Source organism: Oncorhynchus masou, chromosome 8 (genome assembly GCF_036934945.1).
Source record: "Oncorhynchus masou masou isolate Uvic2021 chromosome 8, UVic_Omas_1.1, whole genome shotgun sequence".
Classification (NCBI taxonomy): Eukaryota; Metazoa; Chordata; class Actinopteri; order Salmoniformes; family Salmonidae; genus Oncorhynchus; species Oncorhynchus masou.
Window position 1 is genome coordinate 7,874,296 of NC_088219.1, and position 19,733 is coordinate 7,894,028.

The 19,733-nt window shown below is 45.0% G+C and overlaps 1 protein-coding gene across 1 annotated transcript in view; it reads right to left on the minus strand.

Annotated features, from left to right (window-relative positions):
- LOC135543717 (V-set and immunoglobulin domain-containing protein 10-like 2) overlaps positions 1–19,733 on the minus strand; it is a 122,411-nt gene that overhangs the window by 74,644 nt on the left and 28,034 nt on the right. The window contains exons 3-4 of the mRNA XM_064971084.1: positions 11,854–12,033; positions 7,982–8,257 (exon numbers count right to left, since the gene is read on the minus strand). Coding sequence (XP_064827156.1) covers positions 7,982–8,257; positions 11,854–12,033 — 456 coding nt within the window. The remainder of the gene's footprint in view (positions 1–7,981; positions 8,258–11,853; positions 12,034–19,733) is intronic.

Here is a 19,733-nt window from a genome sequence, read left to right on the forward strand (position 1 = left end):
CCGTTCTGTATACTTCTGGCCCTTCTTTGGACACTGTGTTAACAACCCTCCAGGCAAGCTTCAATGCCATACAACTCACCTTCCGTGGCCTCCAATTGCTCTTAGATACAAGTAAAACTAAATGCATGCTCTTCAACCGATCGCTACCCGCACCTGCCCGCCTGTCCAACATCACTACTCTGGACGGCTCTGACTTAGAATACGTGGACAACTACAAATACTTAGGTGTCTGGTTAGACTGTAAACTCTCCTTCCAGATCCATATCAAATATCTCCAATCCAAAGTTAAATCTAGAATTGGCTTCCTATTTCGCAACAAAGCATCCTTCACTCATGCTGCCAAACATACCCTTGTAAAACTGACCATCCTACCAATCCTCTACTTTGGCAATGTCATTTACAAAGCAGCCTCCAATACCCTACTCAACAAATTGGATGCAGTCTATCACAGTGCAATCCGTTTTGTCACCAAAGCCCCATATACTCCCCACCATTGCGAACAGTACGCTCTCGTTGGCTGGCCCTCGCTTCATACTCGTCGACAAACCCACTGGCTCCATGTCATCTACAAGACCCTGCTAGGTAAAGTCCCCCCTTATCTCAGCTCGCTGGTCACCATAGCATCTCCCACCTGTAGCACACGCTCCAGCAGGTATATCTCTCTAGTCACCCCCAAAACCAATTATTTCTTTGGCCGCCTCTCCTTCCAGTTCTCTGCTGCCAATGACTGGAACGAATTACAAAAAGCACTGAAACTGGAAACACTTATCTCCCTCACTAGCTTTAAGCACCAACTGTCAGAGCAGCTCACAGATTACTGCACCTGTACATAGTCCACCTATATTGTAGCCCAAACAACTACCTCTTTCCCTACTGTATTTAATTTATTTATTTATTTTGCTCCTTTGCACCCCATTATTTTTATTTCTACTTTGCACATTCTTCCATTGCAAATCTACCATTCCAGTGTTTTACTTGCTGTATTGTATTTACTTTGCCACCATGGCCTTTTTTTGCCTTTACCTCCCTTATCTCACCTCATTTGCTCACCTTCTATATAGACTTGTTTATACTGTATTATTGACTGTATGTTTGTTTTACTCCATGTGTAACTCTGTGTCGTTGTATGTGTCGAACTGCTTTGCTTTATCCTGGCCAGGTCGCAATTGTAAATGAGAACTTGTTCTCAACTTGCCTACCTGGTTAAATAAAGGTGAAATATAAAAATAAATAAATAAGGACTTTATCGAACAAAAGGACAATTTGTTATGTAGCTGGGACGCTTGTGATTGCAACAAGTTAAAGATCTTCAAAGGTAAGTGACTTATTTTATCACTTGTTTGGAAAGTTGTATATAATGCTTTTGTGTGCGGGGCGCTGTCCTCAGATTATCGCATGGTGTGCTTTCGCCGTAAAGCCTTTTTGAAATCTGACAAAGCTGCTGGATTAACAAGAAGTTAAGTTTTTAAATTATATATGTATTTCATGAATGTTTAATTTTATGATTTTTGTCATTTTAATTTGGCGCTTTGCAATTTCACCGGATGTTGACCAGGTGGGACGATAGCGTCCCAATGATCAGTAACAAGTTAAAAATAAATCAAAAAGTAAAAGATAGGTCTCCCCCATGAGACTCTCTCTGTGATACCGTCTTCTGGGCTCCGGGTCTTGCTGTATGTATACTGTCGGGAATAAAAACTGAACTCCCTCCTCATTCCTCTGCAGTCGTCCCCAACTATACGGGAGTCCTTTCTTCCCCCCACTCTCCCTGTGTGCTGCCCTTCTGGTAGCTTTATGGGCCTTGCACAGCTGGTGAGCAATCAGCCCTTGATTAATCATCAGCTCCCAATCAGCCTCAATTACACCTGGCCGGAGAGCCCGTCGAGACCTGGCACATCCAGCAGATGGAGCCATCGCCTCGTGATGTTTACTCAGTCTGTCAACAGGCCTCGACGAGTCTCCCCCTGGTGGCTGACCTGCAGTACGCCACAACACACGCTATGTTATTAAACACACACACTACGTTACCAGCACACACTACGTTACAAACACACACTACGTTACACACACTGGGGCGGCAGGGTAGCCTAGTGGTTAGAGCGTTGGACTAGTAACCAAAAGGTTGCAAGTTCAAATCACCGAGCTGACAAGGTACAAATCTGTCATTCTGCCCCTGAACAGTATGTCTACTGCCCCTGAACAGGCATTTAACCCACTGTCCTTATGCCGTCATTGAAAATAAGAATTTGTTCTTAACTGACTTGCCTAGTTAAATAAAGGTAAAAAATCACACAAAAAAACACTACGTTACAAATACACACTATGTTATCCAAGGTATGCTACACACACTACATTACAAACACACACTATGTTATACACACTACATCAGCAAAGTATCCTCTCTCGAGCCCCATTTATACCTGGTTCTAGGGTTCAGAGTTAGGGGTAGGGTGTAGTGGGTATACTAACTAGGGCTGACAAACAATTTATTTATTATTTTGATGAATCTCATGATGTTCTGTAGCAAATTCCGATTTAATTGCAATTTTAGAATTTGCTCAAATTTAAAAAGCAATGCATTGAGTTACAGGCATACTATGCGTTGATTGTAAGGGAAAAAAACAACATATCTGTATCAGGATGTTTTTAAATAGCATTTTCCCCAAACAACGCAAAAGTCACTGTAAAAGGTATTAATGCTCCCAATGTTTCAGTAGGTCTACAACCTCTGATCAGTGTTTCAGTAGATCTACTACCTCTGACCAATTTTTCAGTAGATCTACTACCTCTGACCAATGTTTTAGTAGATCTACTACCTCTGACCAATGTTTCAGTATGTCTACAACCTCTGATCAGTGTTTCAGTAGGCCTTACCCCTCCTATCAATGTTCCAGTAGGCCTTCTCCCTCTAATCAATGTTTCAGTAGACCTAATCCCTCTGATCAATGTTTAAGTAGACCTACTCCCTCTGATCAATGTTTCAGTAGACATACTCAATCTTATCAATGTTTCAGTAGACCTACTCCCCCTGACCAATGTTTCAGTAGGTCTACAACCTCTGATCAGTGTTTCAGTAGACCTTACCCCTCTTATCAATGTTCCAGTAGGCCTTCTCCCTCTAATCAATGTTTCAGTAGGCCTACTCCCTCTGATCAATGTTCCAGTAGACATACTCAATCTTATCAATGTTTCTGTAGACCTACTCCCTCTGATCAATGCTTCAGTAGACCTACTCCCTCTGATCAATGTTGCAGTAGATTTACTCCTTCTTATCAATGTTTCAGTAGACCTTCTTCCTCTTTTCAATGTTTCAGAAGGCCTACTCCCTCTGATCAATGTTTCAGTAGACCTAGTCCCTCTTATCAATGTTTCGGTAAACCTAGTCCCTCTATCAATGTTGCAGCAGGCCTACTCCCTTTATCAATGTTGCAGTAGGCCTACTCCCTCTTATTGTTGCAATAAATCTACTTCCTCTTACCAATGTTTCAGTAGACCGTCTAACTCTAATCAATGTTTCAGTAGACTTACTCCCTCCTATCAATGTGGCAGTTGAACTACTCCAGCTTATCAATGTTTCAGTAGACCTCGTCCCTCTTATAAATGTTTTGGTAAATCTAGTCCCTCTATAAATGTTGCAGTAGGCCTACTCCCTATTATCAATGTTGCTTTAGGCGTAGTCTATCTTATTATTGTTGCAGTGGGCCAAATTCCTCTTATCAATGATTTGGTAGACCTACTACCTCTAATCAATGTTTCAGTAGACCTACTCCCTCTTATCAATGTTTCAGTAGACCTACTCCCTCTTATAAGTGTTGTAGTAGGCCTAGTCCCTCTTACCAATGTTTCGGTAGACGTACTCCCTCTGATCATTGTCTCAGAAGGCCTACTACCTCTTATCAATGTCTCAGTAGACCTACTCCCTCTTATCAATTTTGCAGTAGACCTACTCCCTCTTACCAATGTTTCGGTAGACCTACTCCCTCTTATCAATGTTGCAATAGGCTTACTCCTTCTTATCAATGTTTCAAGAGACCTTCTTGCTCTTATCAATGTTTCAGTAGACTGACTCCCTCTTATCAATGTTTCAGTAGACCTTCTTCCTCTTTTCAATGTTTCAGAAGGCCTACTCCCTCTGATCAATGTTTCAGTAGACCTAGTCCCTCTGATCAATGTTTCAGTAGACCTAGTCCCTCTTATCAATGTTTCGGTAAACCTAGTCCCTCTTATCAATGTTGCAGAAGGCCTACTCCCTCTTATTATTGTTGCAGTAAATCTACTTCCTCTTACCAATGTTTCGGTAGATCTACTACCTCTGATCAAAGTGTCAGTAGACCTACTCCCTCTCTTGTCAATGTTTCAGAAGGTGTGCCTTTTAGTTTCAGTAGACCTACTACCTGATCAATTTTAAGTGGACCTACTTGTTCCAGTGTTCAATCTTATCAATGTTTCAGTAGACCTACTCCCTCTATCAATGTTTCAGTAGACAATGTTTCAATAGACCTACTCTTACCAATGTTTCGTATCAATGTTGCAGTAGGCTCAGTAGGAGACCTTCTCAATGTTTCTCTGACTCTTATCAATGTTTCAGTAGACCTTCTTCCTAGTCCCTCTATCAATGTTTCAGTAGACCTACTTCCCTCTTATCAATGTTTCAGTAAACCTAGTCTATCAATCCCTCTTCTTATTATTGTTGTTTCGGTAGACCTACTCCTGATCAAAGTGTCAGTGATCATCAATGTTTCAGTACACCTAGTCCCTCTTATCAAGTTTTGGTAGACCTACTCCCTCTTGTCAATGTTTCAGTAGACCTACTCCATCTTATCAATGTTTCAGTAGACCTACTCCCTCTTGTCAATGTTTCAGTAGACCTACTCCCTCTTGTCAATGTTTCAGTAGACCTACTCCATCTTATCAATCTTTCAGTAGACCTACTCCCTCTTACCAATGTTTTGGTAGACACTCTGTTTGATGTTTCAGTAGACTTACTCCCTCTGATCAAAGTTTCAGTAGACCTAATCCCTCTTATTAGTGTTGTAGTAGGCCTAGTCCCTCTATTAACAATGTCTCAGTAGACCTACTACGTCTTATCAATGTTTCAGAAGACCTGCTACCTCTTATCAATGTTTCAGTTAGACCTTGTCCCGCTTTTCAATGTTTCAGTAGTCCTACACCCTCTTATAATTGTTTCTGTAGTCCTACTCCCTCTTATTAATGTTTCAGTAGACCTTCTCCCTCTTATCAATGTTTCAATAGGCCTAGTACCTCTTATCAATGTTTCAGTAGACCTACTCCCTCTGATCAATGTTTCAGTAGACCTACTCCCTCTGATCAATGTTTCAGTAGACCTAGTCCCTCTTATTAGTGTTGTAGTAGGCCTAGTCCCTCTATTAACAATGTCTCAGTAGACCTACTGCCTCCTATCAATGTTTCAGAAGACCTGCTCCCTCTTATCAATGTTTCAGTAGACCTTGTCCCTCTTATCAATGTTTCAGTAGTCCTACTACCTCTTATCAATGTTTCAGTAGTCCTACAACCACTTATCAATGTTTCAGTAGTCCTACTCCCTCTTATCAATGTTTCAGTAGACCTTGTCCCTCTTATCAATGTTTCAGTAGTCCTACTACCTCTTATCAATGTTTCAGTAGTCCTACAACCACTTATCAATGTTTCAGTAGTCCTACTACCTCTTATCAATGTTTCAGAAGACCTACTCCCTCTTATCAATGTTTCAATAGACCTTCTCCCTCTTATCAATGTTTCAGTAGCCCTTCTGCCTCTTATCAATATTCAGTATACCTACTTCCTCTTATCAATGTTTCAGTATACCTTGTCCCTCTTATCAATGTTTCAGTAGGTCTACTCCCTCATTTTTTAAATGTAATTTTTAATTTAACCAGGAAGCGCTCATTGAGATTTGAAATCTCTTTTTCAAGAGCGTCCATGCCTAGATAGGCAGCACAAAGTCATTACACCATTATATACAGACAACATGAAATACTACAGGTAATCTAGTAAAAACCACAGGAATCACAGGAGTTTAACACACATTGAACAGCAAATTAAAAACATTGACAGGTCAAGGAATCAACCTCAAAATCAAAGTATACCAGTGACTGAGCCTACGAGTGATTGGATTTGGATTTTGCAGGTTAAAATAAATCTCAATGCTCCATGGTAAAGTGTAAGGATTGACAATGGTAGACGAGAAGCAGGTACAGGGAGTGAACATTTAATTACCACCGGACATGGATCAGGACAGGACAGCGTCTGGACATGAACACATAACGACATCAATGCTGACACAGGTAACAAACGTCGGAGCAGACAAACGTCGGAGCAGACAGAAGTAGGGAAGGCAATCAACAAAGTGAAAGAGTCCATGTGCATCCAGTGAGCGCTAATGCGTGTAAGGGCAGCCCGGCACCCTCGAGTGCCAGAGAGGTAGGACCGGAGCAGGCGTCATATAAAGGGTATCAATTAGAAAACACCATTTGTTTAGTTTTGTCAGCATTGAGAATAAGCTTCAATTGACACAAGGTATCTTGAACAGTTTAAAAAACAGTTTGCAAGTTTTGGATGCTTTTGTGAGAGATGAGGCACAACAATAAATAACAGTATCATCAGCATAAAAATGAAGTTGTGCATTTTGGATATTTTTGTCGAAATTATTGATAGAAATAGTGAATACAAGGTACCAAGTGCAGTGCCCTGGATCACACCATTACAGACAGACAATTTAACAGACATGAGCCCATCAAATTGAGTGCACTTAGTTCTGTCAAGGGCTTCAGTGATATCATGCAAAACCTTAATGGTTGCTTTAATTGTGCTATGCTTCTTCCTGAAGCCCGATTTGTACATTGATAAAATAGAGTTAGTATATAAAAGCTATTTTAGCTGTTCACTAACAAAGGTATCAAGTATTTTCGCCAGGGGTGACAGCTTTGAGATTTTTCCATAATTATTTAAAATAGTTGGATCACCCCCTTTTAAAAGTGGCAGGACAAATGCTTATTCCCAGATCCTTGGATTTGCATTACATTCCAGGTTTAGATCCAACAGTGGATCAGCTGGTTTGAGAGGGAGAACAGACAGAGGAGGTATGAGAGGGAGAACAGACAGAGGAGGTATGAGAGGGGGAACAGACAGAGGAGGTGTGAGAGGGAGAACAGACAGAGGAGGTATGAGAGGGAGAACAGACAGAGGAGGTATGAGAGGGAGAACAGACAGAGGAGGTGTGAGAGGGAGAACAGACAGAGGAGGTGTGAGAGGGAGAACAGACATGGAGGGGGATCCCAATAAAATACTAAAAAATACTAAATACTCCCACACCATCTCTCTCTCACTTACTTCCTCTCTTAAACACATTATTTCTCAAACATACACATACACCCCACTCTTGTGTCCTACCTTTGAACCACACCTCTTTGAGCAGTGTAAGTGGTCAGGTTATCAGTTTGTTATCTAGCAAGCTAGATAGCTATGTAACATGACAAAAATATTTTTTGTTCACAAACCAACAAATAGCGGCCTGTGAATAGTTTGAAACGGCCCACTACATGGTTAATTTAAACTGACCTTATATAAATGCTTATGAATCCGCTGTAGAAAGAAAAAACATAGAACCGGGGCATAACTTTTGAATGATTTGAACTAAAGGCACAGCAATGCAATTGCCCAAGCATTTAATGCAGTCTGTAGCAGTGTTTAGTTTTGTGATGTGCTTTAAAGGTCCAAGCGTAAAAATGTTTGCTAAAAAAAGGTTCAGTGCGGTAAAGAGATGGAGATGCAATTGACAGCATTTTTAAAAATTATGCCGCTAATCATGCCTTGCGCTAATAATTTATTAACGATAGCAGGCTAGGTGTTAACTTTGACAGGCCTAATACTAACAGATGATGTCACTCCAGATGGGTAAGAAGTTAGGGTTCATCATTAGAGGTAGTGTGTAGGGTTTAGGGTGTGTAGTGCATATACTAACAGATGATGTCCAGCCAGATGCGGTCGGACCGTTCCTGGTTGACCTGGTTCCGGGCCACACAACGGTACCAGCCTGTGTAGTTACGGTTGACTTCTGTCATGTTGAACATGCTGCTGTTGCCCTGGGAGACGGTGCTGACCAATCCGCTGTGTGTCTCATGCTCCCACAAGAAGTAAAGCGGTCCTGTGCCGTTCTCTAGGCCGCAGCGCAGCCACACCAAAGATCCCTCCGCCGGAGACGCATCACTCAGCAGAATATAGGGCTTACTGACAGGGACTACACACATGCACATACACACACACACACACACACACACACACACACACACACACACACACACACACACACACACACACACACACACACACACACACACACACGCATTACAAGCAAACACACACTCACACATATTAGTGTAGTAGTAGTAGTAGCAGTAGTAGTAATAGTAGTATAGTAGTAGTAGTAGTAGTAGTAATAGTAGTAGTGCAGTAGTAGTAGTAATACAGTAGTAGTAGTAGCAGTAATAGTAGTAGCAGTAGTAGTAATAGTAGCAGTACAGTAGTAGTAGTAGCAGTAATAGTAGCAGTAGCATTAATCATAGTAGTAGTAGTAGTAGTAGCAGTAGTAGTAGGAATTGTATAGCATTAGGAGCTGTATTATAGTAGTAGTAGTAATAGTAGTAGCAGTAGTATTTTTTTAAATTTAACCGTTATTTAACTAGGCATGTCAGTTGATAAGATGATAAGATGGCACCGAAGAGCATGGCTGACCTTAAACATGCTCCTAACCAACTGTTTTGTTTGTTTTTTTTGTGTTGATTGTAACTGTCTCCTATGACCGAAAATAACTTCTGGCCATCAGAACAACGATTACTCTTAAACTTTTTCCTTTAACGAGTCCGACGAGTAGGATATACTGCTTTCCTGGGAACAGGCCCAAATCCCCATCATTTGTGTGAAGAAAAGAGGATAAGAGGGAGCAGATCGGGCTGCCTTCTGAGAATCCGTAGGTGAGCGAGTAAACTCACCCTGTCATCCGTTCTACTTGCTAACATGCAATCATTGGAAAATAAAATTGAAGACCTGCGATTAAGATTATCCTACCAACGGGACATTAAAAACCATAACATCTTATGTTTCACTGAGTTGTGGCTGAATGAAGCCACGGATAGTATAGAGCTGGCAGGATTTTCCATGCACCGGCAGAACAGAGACGCTACGTCTGGTAAGACGAGGGCTGGGGGTGTGTGTCTTTTTGTTAATAACAGCTGGTGCGCGATGTCCAATATTAAAGAAGTTTCAAGGTATTACTTGCCTGAGGTAGAGTACCTCATGATAAGCTGTAGACCACACTATCTACCAAGAGAGTTCTCATCCATATTGTTTGTAGCCGTCTCTTTCAAATAGCATACCTATGCTGGCACTAAGACCGCGCTAAACAATAAACTCTACAAGACCATAAGCAAACAAAAAAAAGCGCATCCAGAAATCTGTTTTACCACATTTTTACTAGCATGTCACATGTGCAACCAGAGGAAAAAAAACTCTAGACCACCTTTACTCCACACACAGAGATGCGTACAAAGCTCTCCCCTGCCCTCCATTTGGCAAATCTGACCATAATTATATCCTCCTGATTCCTGATTACAAACAAAAACTAAAGCAGGAAGTAGCAGTGACTCGCTCAATACGGAGGTGGTCAGATGACGCCGATGTTACGCTGCAGGACTGTTTTGCTGGCACAGACTGGAATATGTTCCGGGATTCATCCAATGGCATTGAGGAGTATACCACCACAGTCATCAGCTTCATCAATAAGTGCATTGACGAAGTCGTCCCCAAAGTGACCGTACACACATATCCCAAACCGAAGCCATCGATTATAGGCAACATCCACATTGAGATAAAGGCTAGATCTGCCGCTTTCAAGGAGCGGGACACTATGCCCTCAGACGAACCATCAAAGAAGCAAAGCGTCAATACAGGATTAAGATTGAATCCTACTACACTGGCTCTGATGCTCGTCGGATGCGACAGGGCTTGAAAACTATTACGGACTACAAAGGGAAACCAAGACACGAGCTGCCCAGTGACGCGAGCCTACCGGACGAGCTAAATGCCTTTTTATGCTCGCTTCAAGGCAAGCAACACTGAAGCATGCATGAGAGAACCAGCTGTTCTGGATGACTGTGTGATAATGCTCTCAGTACCACTGTGAGCAAGACCTTTAAACAGGTCAACATTCACAAAGTCAAGGGGCCAGACGGATTATCAGGATGTGTAATCAAAGTACTCATTACCAGGACGTGTACTCAAAGTTGTCATTACCAGGACATGTATTGACATTTTCAACCTCTCCCTGACTGTAATACCTACATGTCTGTAATACCTACATGTTTCATGCAGACCGCTATAGTCCCTGTGCCCAAGGAAGTGAAGGCAACCTGCCTAAATGATTACCGCCCCGTAGCACTCATGTCGGTAGCCATGAAGTACATTGAAAGGCTGGTCATGGCTCACATCAACAGCATCCTCCCGGATACCCTAGACCCACTCCAATTCGCATACCACCCCAACAGATCCACAGATGATGTCCTCTATTGCACTCAACACTGCCCTTTTTCACCTGGACAAAAGGAACAACTAAGTGAGAATGCTGTTCATTGTCTACACTTCAGCTTTCAACAACATAGTGCCCATGAAACTCATCACAAAACTAAGGACTAAGGACTAAACACCTCCCTCTGCAACTGGATCCTGGACTTCCTGACGGGCCGCACCCAGGTGGTAAGGGTAGGCAACAGCACGTCTGCCACGCTGATCCTCAACATTGGGGCCCCTCAGGGGTGTGTACTTAGTCATCTCCTGTACTCCCTGTTCACACACGACCCTGTGACTCCAACACCATTATTACGTTTGCTGACGACACAACAGTGGTAGGCCTGATCACCGACAACAACAGCCTATAGGGAGGAGGTCAGAGAACAGTGTGCTGCCAGGACAACAACCTCTCCCTCAATGTGAGCAAGACAAAGGAGCTGATCGTGGACTACAGGAAAAGATGGACCGAACATCGACGGGGCTGTAGTGGAGCGGGTCGAGAGTTTCAAGTTCCTTGGTGTCCACATTACCAACTAACTAGAATGGTCCAAACACATCAAGACAGTTGTGAGGAGGGCACGACAAAGCCTATTCCCCCTCAGGAGACTGAAAAGATTTGGCATGGGTCCGCAGATCCTCAAAAGGTTCTTCAACTGCACCATTGAGAGCATCTTGACCGGTTGCATCCCCGCCTGGTATGACAAATGCTTGGTATCTGACCGTAAGGCACTACAGAGGGTAGTGTGTACGGCCCAGTACATCACTGGATCCCAGCTTCCTGCCATCCAGGACCTATATACTAGGCGGTGTCAGAGGAAAGGCCATCAAATTGTCAGAGACTCCAGTCACCCAAGTCATAGACTGTATTCTCTGCTACCACATGGCAAGCGATACCGGAGTGCCACATTTATGACAAAAAGACAGCTGCTACACCCAAGCCATAAGACTGCTGACCAATTAGTCAAATGGCCAACGGACTATTTACATTGACCCGCCCATTTGTTTTGTACACTGCTGCTACACGCTGTTTATTATCTTTGCATAGTCACTTCACCCATACCTACATGTACAAATGACCTCAACTGACCTGTACACCCGCACACTGACTCTGTACCTGTACCCCCTGTACATAGCCTCATTATTGTTAAGTAGTAATTTTAGTATTGTTAGTAGTAGTAGTGGTAGTAGCAGTAGTAATAGTATCATAGTTGTAGTAGTAGCAGTAGAAGCAGTAGAAGTAGTAGCAGTAGCAGTAGTAGTACTATATCTTACCCAGTACCCGTAGGTGTATGTAGTAGTAGTATAGCTTGGCTCCCTGCTCTGTGTCGTAGAGAGCCTGGCAAGTGTAGAGGCCCTCGGCAGCCAATGGGAGGCGCTCTATACTCAGAGAGGCGGCGCCAGAGATCACCTGAAGGTCTCCTAGACTCTGGGCCAGCTTCTGCAGCTTAGGGCCTAAAAAAATACATAATAAAATAATAATAATAAAACATATTATAAATAACAAATAGAAATAATAATGCAAATAATATTAATAATAATCATCATCATAATGATCCTCTTCTTCCTCCTGCTACTACTTCTACTACTACTACTACTAATACTACTACTAATACTGCTGCTGCTGCTACTGCTACTGCTACTGTTGCTACTACTACTACTACTACTACAACTAGTACTACTGCCACTGCTACTGCTACTGCTGCTACTGCGACTAATACTACTACTAATACTACTACTAATACTACTAATACTGCTGCTGCTACTGCTACTGCTGCTACTGCTACTGCTACTGTTGCTACTACTACTACAACTAGTACTCCTGCTGCTGCTACTGCTACTGCTGCTGCTGCTACTGCTACTGCTACTGTTGCTACTACTACTACTACTACTACTACTGCTACTAGTGCTACTACCATGTCTTTTGAGCTTCTAGTCATGAAATCTATGCAGCCTACTCAATCACTTTTTATAGCTACTGTTTACAGGCCTCCTGGGCCATATACAGAGTTCCTCACTGAGTTCCCTGAATTCCTATCGGACCTTGTAGTCATAGCAGATAATATTCAAATTTTTGGTGATTTTAATATTCACATGGAAAAGTCCACAGACCCACTCCAAAAGGCTTTCGGAGCCAACATCGACTGGGTTTTGTCCAACATGTCTATGTACCTACTCACTGTCACAGTCATACTCTGGACCTCGTTTTGTCCCATGGAATACATGTTGTGGATCTTAAAGTTTTTCCTCATATTCCTGGACTATCGGACCACCATTTCATTACGTTTGCAATCGCAACAAATAATCTGCTCAGACCCCAACCAATGAGCATCAAACGTCGTGCTATAAATTCTCAGACAACCCAAAGATTCCTTGATGTCCTTCCAGACTCCCTCTGCCTACCCAAGGACGCCAGAGGACAAAAATCAGTTAACCACTTAACTGAGGAACTCAATTTATGTAACGGTTTTCTTCCGTTGAAGGAGAGGAGGACCAAAATGCAGCGTGGTTAGAGTTCAACATGGTTTTTAATATGAGAAACTCAACATGAACTCAATTACAAATCTACAAACGTGGCAAAACCCGAAACAGTCCTATCTGGTGCAGAGAACACAAAGACAGGAAACAGCCCCATAAACATACAAAAACCCTAGACCTGACAAAACACATAAATCCCCCATGTCACACCCTGACCTAACCAAAATAATGAAGAAAACAAAGGTAACTAAGGCCAGGGCATGACAATTTAACCTTGCGCAATACCCTAGATGCAGATGCATCCCTAAAAACTAAAAACATTTGTCATAAGAAACTAGCTCCCTGGTATACAGAAAATACCAGAGCTCTGAAGCAAGCTTCCAGAACATTGGAACGGAAATGGCGCCACACCAAACTGGAAGTCTTCCGACTAGCTTGGAAAGCCAGTACCATGCAGTATCGAAGAGCCCTCACTGCTACTCGATCATCCTATTTCTCCAACTTAATTGAGGAAAATAAGAACAATCTGAAATTTATTTTTGATACTGTCGCAAAGCTACTAAAAAGCAGCATTCCCCAAGAGAGGATGGCTTTCACTTCATCAGTAATGAATTCATGAACTTCTTTGAGGAAAAGATCATGAGAAAAATCATTAGAAAGCAAATTACGGACTCCTCTTTAAATCTGCCTATTCCTCCAAAGCTCAGTTGTCCTGTGTAATGGCGTTCTTCGTTTGTCGAAAGAGTCGGACCGAAATGCAGCGTGTTGGTTACTCATGTTTTTAATAGAACAAATGACGATACATGAAATAACAAAAACAACAAACGGAACGTGAAAACCTATACAGCCTGTCTGGTGAACACCAACACAGAGACAGGAACAATCACCCACGAAATACAAAGTGAAACCCAGGCTACCTAAATACGGTTCCCAATCAGAGACAACGAGAATCACCTGACTCTGATTGAGAACCGCCTCAGGCAGCCAAACCTAAACAACACCCCTACTCAGCCGCAATCCCAAATACTACAAACCCCAATACGAAAATACAATATATAAACACATGTCACACCCTGGCCTGACCAAATATATAACGAAAACACAAAATACAATGACCAAGGCGTGACAGAACCCCCCCCCCCCTAAGGTGCGGACTCCCGGACGCACCTCAAAACCATAGGGCGGGTCCGGGTGGGCGTCTGTCCATGGTGGCGGTTCCGGCTCGGGACGTGGACCCCACTCCATAAATGTCATAGTTCCTCCCCTTCGCGTCCTGGGATGATCCACCCTCGCCGCCGACCATCGCCGAATAGTCCTCACCCAGAAACCCACTGGACTGAGGAGCAGATCGGGACTGAAGGACAGCTCGGGACTGAGGCAGATCGGGACTAAGAGAAAGCTCGGGAGTGAGAGAAAGCTCGGGAGTGAGAGGAAGCTCGGGAGTGAGAGGAAGCTCGGGAGTGAGAGGAAGCTCGGGAGTGAGAGGAAGCTCAGAAGTGAGAGGAAGCTCAGGAGTGAGAGGAAGCTCAGGAGTGAGAGGAAGCTCAGGAGTGAGAGGAAGCTCAGGCAGGTTGATGGATCTACCAGATCCTGGCTTGCTGGTGGTTCCGGCAGATCCTGGCTGACTGGCGGATCCTGGCTGACTATCAGATCTGGCAGATCCTGGCTGACTGGCGGATCCTGGCTGACTGGTGGATCCTGGCTGACTGGCGGATCCTGGCTGACTGGCAGATCCTGGCCGACTGGCAGATCCTGGCTGACTAGCAGATCTGGCAGATCCTGGCTGACTGGCGGATCCTGGCTGACTGGCAGATCCTGGCCGACTGGCAGATCCTGGCTGACTAGCAGATCTGGCGGATCCTGGCTGACTAGCAGATCTGGCAGATCCTGGCTGACTGGCGGATCCTGGCTGACTATCAGATCTGGCAGATCCTGGCTGACTGGCGGATCCTGGCTGACTGGTGGATCCTGGCTGACTGGCGGATCCTGGCTGACTGGCGGATCCTGGCCGACTGGCAGATCCTGGCTGACTAGCAGATCTGGCAGATCCTGGCTGACTGGCGGATCCTGGCTGACTGGCAGATCCTGGCCGACTGGCGGATCCTGGCTGACTAGCAGATCTGGCAGATCCTGGCTGACTGGCGGATCTGGAAGAGTCTGGTTGACTAGCAGATCTGGAAGAGTCTGGCTGACTGGCAGATCTGGAAGAGTCTGGCTGACTGGCAGATCTGGAAGAGTCTGGCTGACTGGCAGATCTGGAAGAGTCTGGCTGACTGGCAGATCTGGAAGAGTCTGGCTGTCTGGCAGATCTGGAAGAGTCTGGCTGACTGGCAGATCTGGAAGAGTCTGGCTGACTGGCAGATCTGGAAGAGTCTGGCAGACTGACGGCTCTGGCTGCTTCATGCTGACTGACGGCTCTGGCTGCTCCATGCTGACTGGCGGCTCTGGCTGCTTCATGCTGACTGGCGGCTCTGGCTGCTCCATGCTGACTGGCGGCTCTGGCTGCTCCATGCAGATTGACAGCTCTGGCGGCTTCTTGCAGACTGACAGCTCTGACTGTTCCATGCAGACTAACAGCTTTGGCAGCTCCTTGCCGACTGGCAGCTCCTTGCAGACTGGCAGCTCCTTGCAGACTGGCAACTCCATGCAGACTGGCAACTCCATGCAGACTGGCAACTCTGGCTGCTCCAAGCAGACTGCCTCTGGCTGCCCCATGCAGACTGGCAGCTCTAGCTGCTCCATGCAGACTGGCAACTCTGGCTGCTCCATGCAGACTGGCAGCTCTAGCTGCTCCATGCAGACTGACAGCTCTGGCTGCTCCATGCAGACTGGCAGCTCTAGCTGCTCCATGCAGACTGGCAGCTCTAGCTGCTCCATGCAGACTGGCAGCTCTAGCTGCTCCAAGCAGACTGACAGCTCTGGCTGCCCCATGCAGACTGGCAGCTCTAGCTGCTCCATGCAGACTGGCAACTCTGGCTGCTCCATGCAGACTGGCAGCTCTAGCTGCTCCATGCAGACTGGCAGCTCTAGCTGCTCCATGCAGACTGGCAGCTCTAGCTGCTCCATGCAGACTGGCATCTCAGGCTGCTCCGAACAGGCAGGAGGCTCCGGCAGCGCTGTAGAGGAGGAAGGCTCTAGAAACGCTGAACAGGCGGGAGACTCCGACAGCGCAGGAGAGGGAGAAAGCGCTGGCTGCGCTGAACAGGCGAGGCGCACTGAAGGCCTGGTGCGTGGTACTGGAACTGGTGGTACTGGATCAAGGACACGCACAGGAAGCCTGGTGCGGGGAGCTACCATCGGAGGACTGGTGTGTGAAGGTGGCACAGGATGGACTGGACCGTGAAGGTGTACTGGAGAGCCTGAGAGCAGGACTGGCACAGGACGTGCAAGGCTAGGTAGGTACACAGGAGGCCTAGTGCGTGAGGCTGGCACATTTTTCACCAGCCGACTAACACGCACCTTAGGACTAGTATAGAGCGCTGACACAGGTGCCATTAAATCCCCGACACGCTCCGTCGGACGAATCTTATACCTAAAGCACCAAACTAGCAACTCCCTCATTACTCTCTCCTCCAATTTCCCCATTAACTCCTTCACAGTCTCTGCTTCGCTCACCTCCAACACCGGTTCTGGTCTCCTCCTTGGCTCCTCACGATAAACAGGGAGAGTTGGCTCAGGTCTGTCTCCTGACTCAGCCACTCTCCCTCTGAGCCCCCCCCAAGAAATTTTTGGGGCTGATCTTCGGGTTTCGCTCTGCGCTGCCGTGTCTTTCTTTGACTCCATTCTCCTATAGCCCTCTTCACACTGCTCCAGCGAATCCCAGGCGGGCTCCGGCACTCTCTCTGGGTCGGCCGCCCACCTACCTATTTCTTCCCACGTCGTATACTCCAATCCTCTGCTGTCCATAACGTCCTCCCTTCGCTGCTCCAGCTGCCTGTTAACACGCTGCTCGGTCCGTGTGTGGTGGGTGATTCTGTAACGGCGTTCTTCGTTTGTCGAAAGAGAGTCGGACCGAAATGCAGCGTGTTGGTTACTCATGTTTTTAATAGAACAAATGACGATACATGAAATAACAAAAACAACAAACGGAATGTGAAAACCTATACAGCCTGTCTGGTGAACACTAACACAGAGACAGGAACAATCACCCACGAAGTACAAAGTGAAACCCAGGCTACCTAAATACGGTTCCCAATCAGAGACAACGAGAATCACCTGACTCTGATTGAGAACCGCCTCAGGGAGCCAAACATAAACAACACCCCTACTCAGCCGCAATCCCAAATACTACAAACCCCAATACGAAAATACAATATATAAACCCATGTCACACCCTGGCCTGACCAAATATATAACGAAAACACAAAATACAATGACCAAGGCGTGACATCCTGAGTCTGCACAACTCTGCCAGGACCTAGGATCAAGAGAGACACTCAAGTGTTTTAGTACTATATCTCTTGACACAATGATGAAAATAATCATGGCATCTAAACCTTCAAGCTGCATACTGGACCCTATTTCAACTAAACTACTGAAAAAGCTGCTTCCTGTGCTTGGCCCTCCTATGTTGAACATAATAAATGGCTCTCTATCCACCGGATGTGGCAGTAATAAAGCCTCTCTTGAAAAAAAAAACCTTGACCCAGAAAATATAAAAAGCTATCGGCCTATATCGAATCTTCCATTCCTCTCAGAATTTTTAGAAAAAGATGTTGCGCAGCAACTCACTACCTTCCTGAAGACAAACAATGTATACGAAATGCTTCGGTCTGGTTTTAGACCCCATCATAGCACCGAGACTGTACTTGTGAAGGTGGTAAATTACCTTTTAACGGTGTCAGACTGAGGCTCTGCATCTGTCCTCGTGCTCCTAGACCTTAGTGCTGCTTTTGATACCATCAATCACCACATACTTTTGGAGAGATTGGAAACCCAAATTGGTCTACACGGACAAGTACTGGCCTGGTTTAGATCTTATCTATCGGAAAGATATCAGTTTGTCTCTGAATGGTTTGTCCTCTGACAAATCAACTGTAAATTTCGGTGTTCCTCAAGGTTCCGTTTTAGGACCACTATTGTTTTCACTATATATTTTACCTCTTGGGGGATGTCATTCGAAAACGTAATGTTAAGTTTCACTGCTATGCGGATGGCACACAGCTGTACATTTCAATGAAACATGGTGAAGCCCCAAAATTGCCTTCGCTAGAAGTCTGTGTTTCAGACATAAGGAAGTGGATGGCTGCAAACCTTCTACTTTTAAACTCGGACAAAACATAGATGCGTGATCTAGGTCCCAGGAAACAAAGAGATCTTCTGTTGAATCTGACAATTAATCTTGATGGTTGTACAGTCGTCTCAAATAAAACTCTGAAGGACCTCGGCATTACTCTGGACCTTGATCTCTCTTTTGACAAACATATCAAGACTGTTTCAAGGACAGCTTTTTTCTATGTAACATTGCAAAAATCAGAAACTTTCTGTCCAAAAATGATGCAGAAAAATTAATCCATGCTTTTGTTACTTCTAGGTTAGAATACTGCTATGCTCTACTTTCCAGCTACCCGGATAAAGCACTAAATAAACTTCAGTTAGTGCTAAATACGGCTGCTAGAATCCTGACTAGAACAAAACAATTTGATCATATTACTCCAGTGCTAGCCTCCCTACACTGGCTTCCTGTTAAGGCAAGGGCCGATTTCAAGGTTTTACTGCTAACCTACAAAGCATTACATGGGCTTGCTCCTACCTATCTTTTCCGATTTGGTCCTGCCGTACATACCTACATGTACGCTATGATCACAAGACGCAGGCCTCCTAATTGTCCCTAGAATTTCTAAGCAAACAGCTGGAGGCAGTGATTTCTCCTATAGAGCTCAATTTTTATGGAATGGTCTGCCTACCCATGTGAGAGACACAGACTCGGTCTCAACCTTTAAGTCTTTACTGAAGACTCATCTCTTCAGTAGGTCATATGATTGAGTGTAGTCTGGCCCAGGAGTGTGAAGGTGAACGGAAAGACTCTGGAGCAACGAACCGCCCTTGCTGTCTCTGCCTGGCCGGTTTCCCTCTCTCCACTGGGATTCTCTATCTCTAACCCTATTACAGGGGCTGAGTCACTGGCTTACTGGTGCTCTTTCATGCCTTCCCTAGGAGGGGTGTGTCACTTGAGTGGGTTGAGTCACTGATGTGATCTTCCTGTCTGGGTTGCCCCCCCCCATGGGTTGTGCCGTGGCGGAGATATTTGTGGGCTATACTCGGCCTTGTCTCAGGATGGTAAGTTGGTGGTTGAAGATATCCCTCTAGTGGTGTGGGGGCTGTGCTTTTGCAAAGTGGGTGGGGTTATATCCTGCCTGTTTGGCTCTGTCCGGGGGTATCATCGGAATGGGCCACAGTGTCTCCTGACACCTCCTGTCTCACCCTCCAGTATTTATGTTGCAGTAGTTTATGTGTCGGTGGACTAGGATCAGTTTGTTATGTCTGGAGTACTTCTACTGTCTTTTCCGGTGTCCTGTGTGAATTTAAGTATGCACTCTCTAATTCTCTCTTTCTTTCTCTCTTTCTTTCTTTCTTTCTCTCTCTCAGAGGACCTGAGCCCTAGGACCATGCCTCAGGACTACCTGGCATGATGACTCCTTGCTGTCCCCAGTTCACCTGGTCACGCTGCTGCTCCA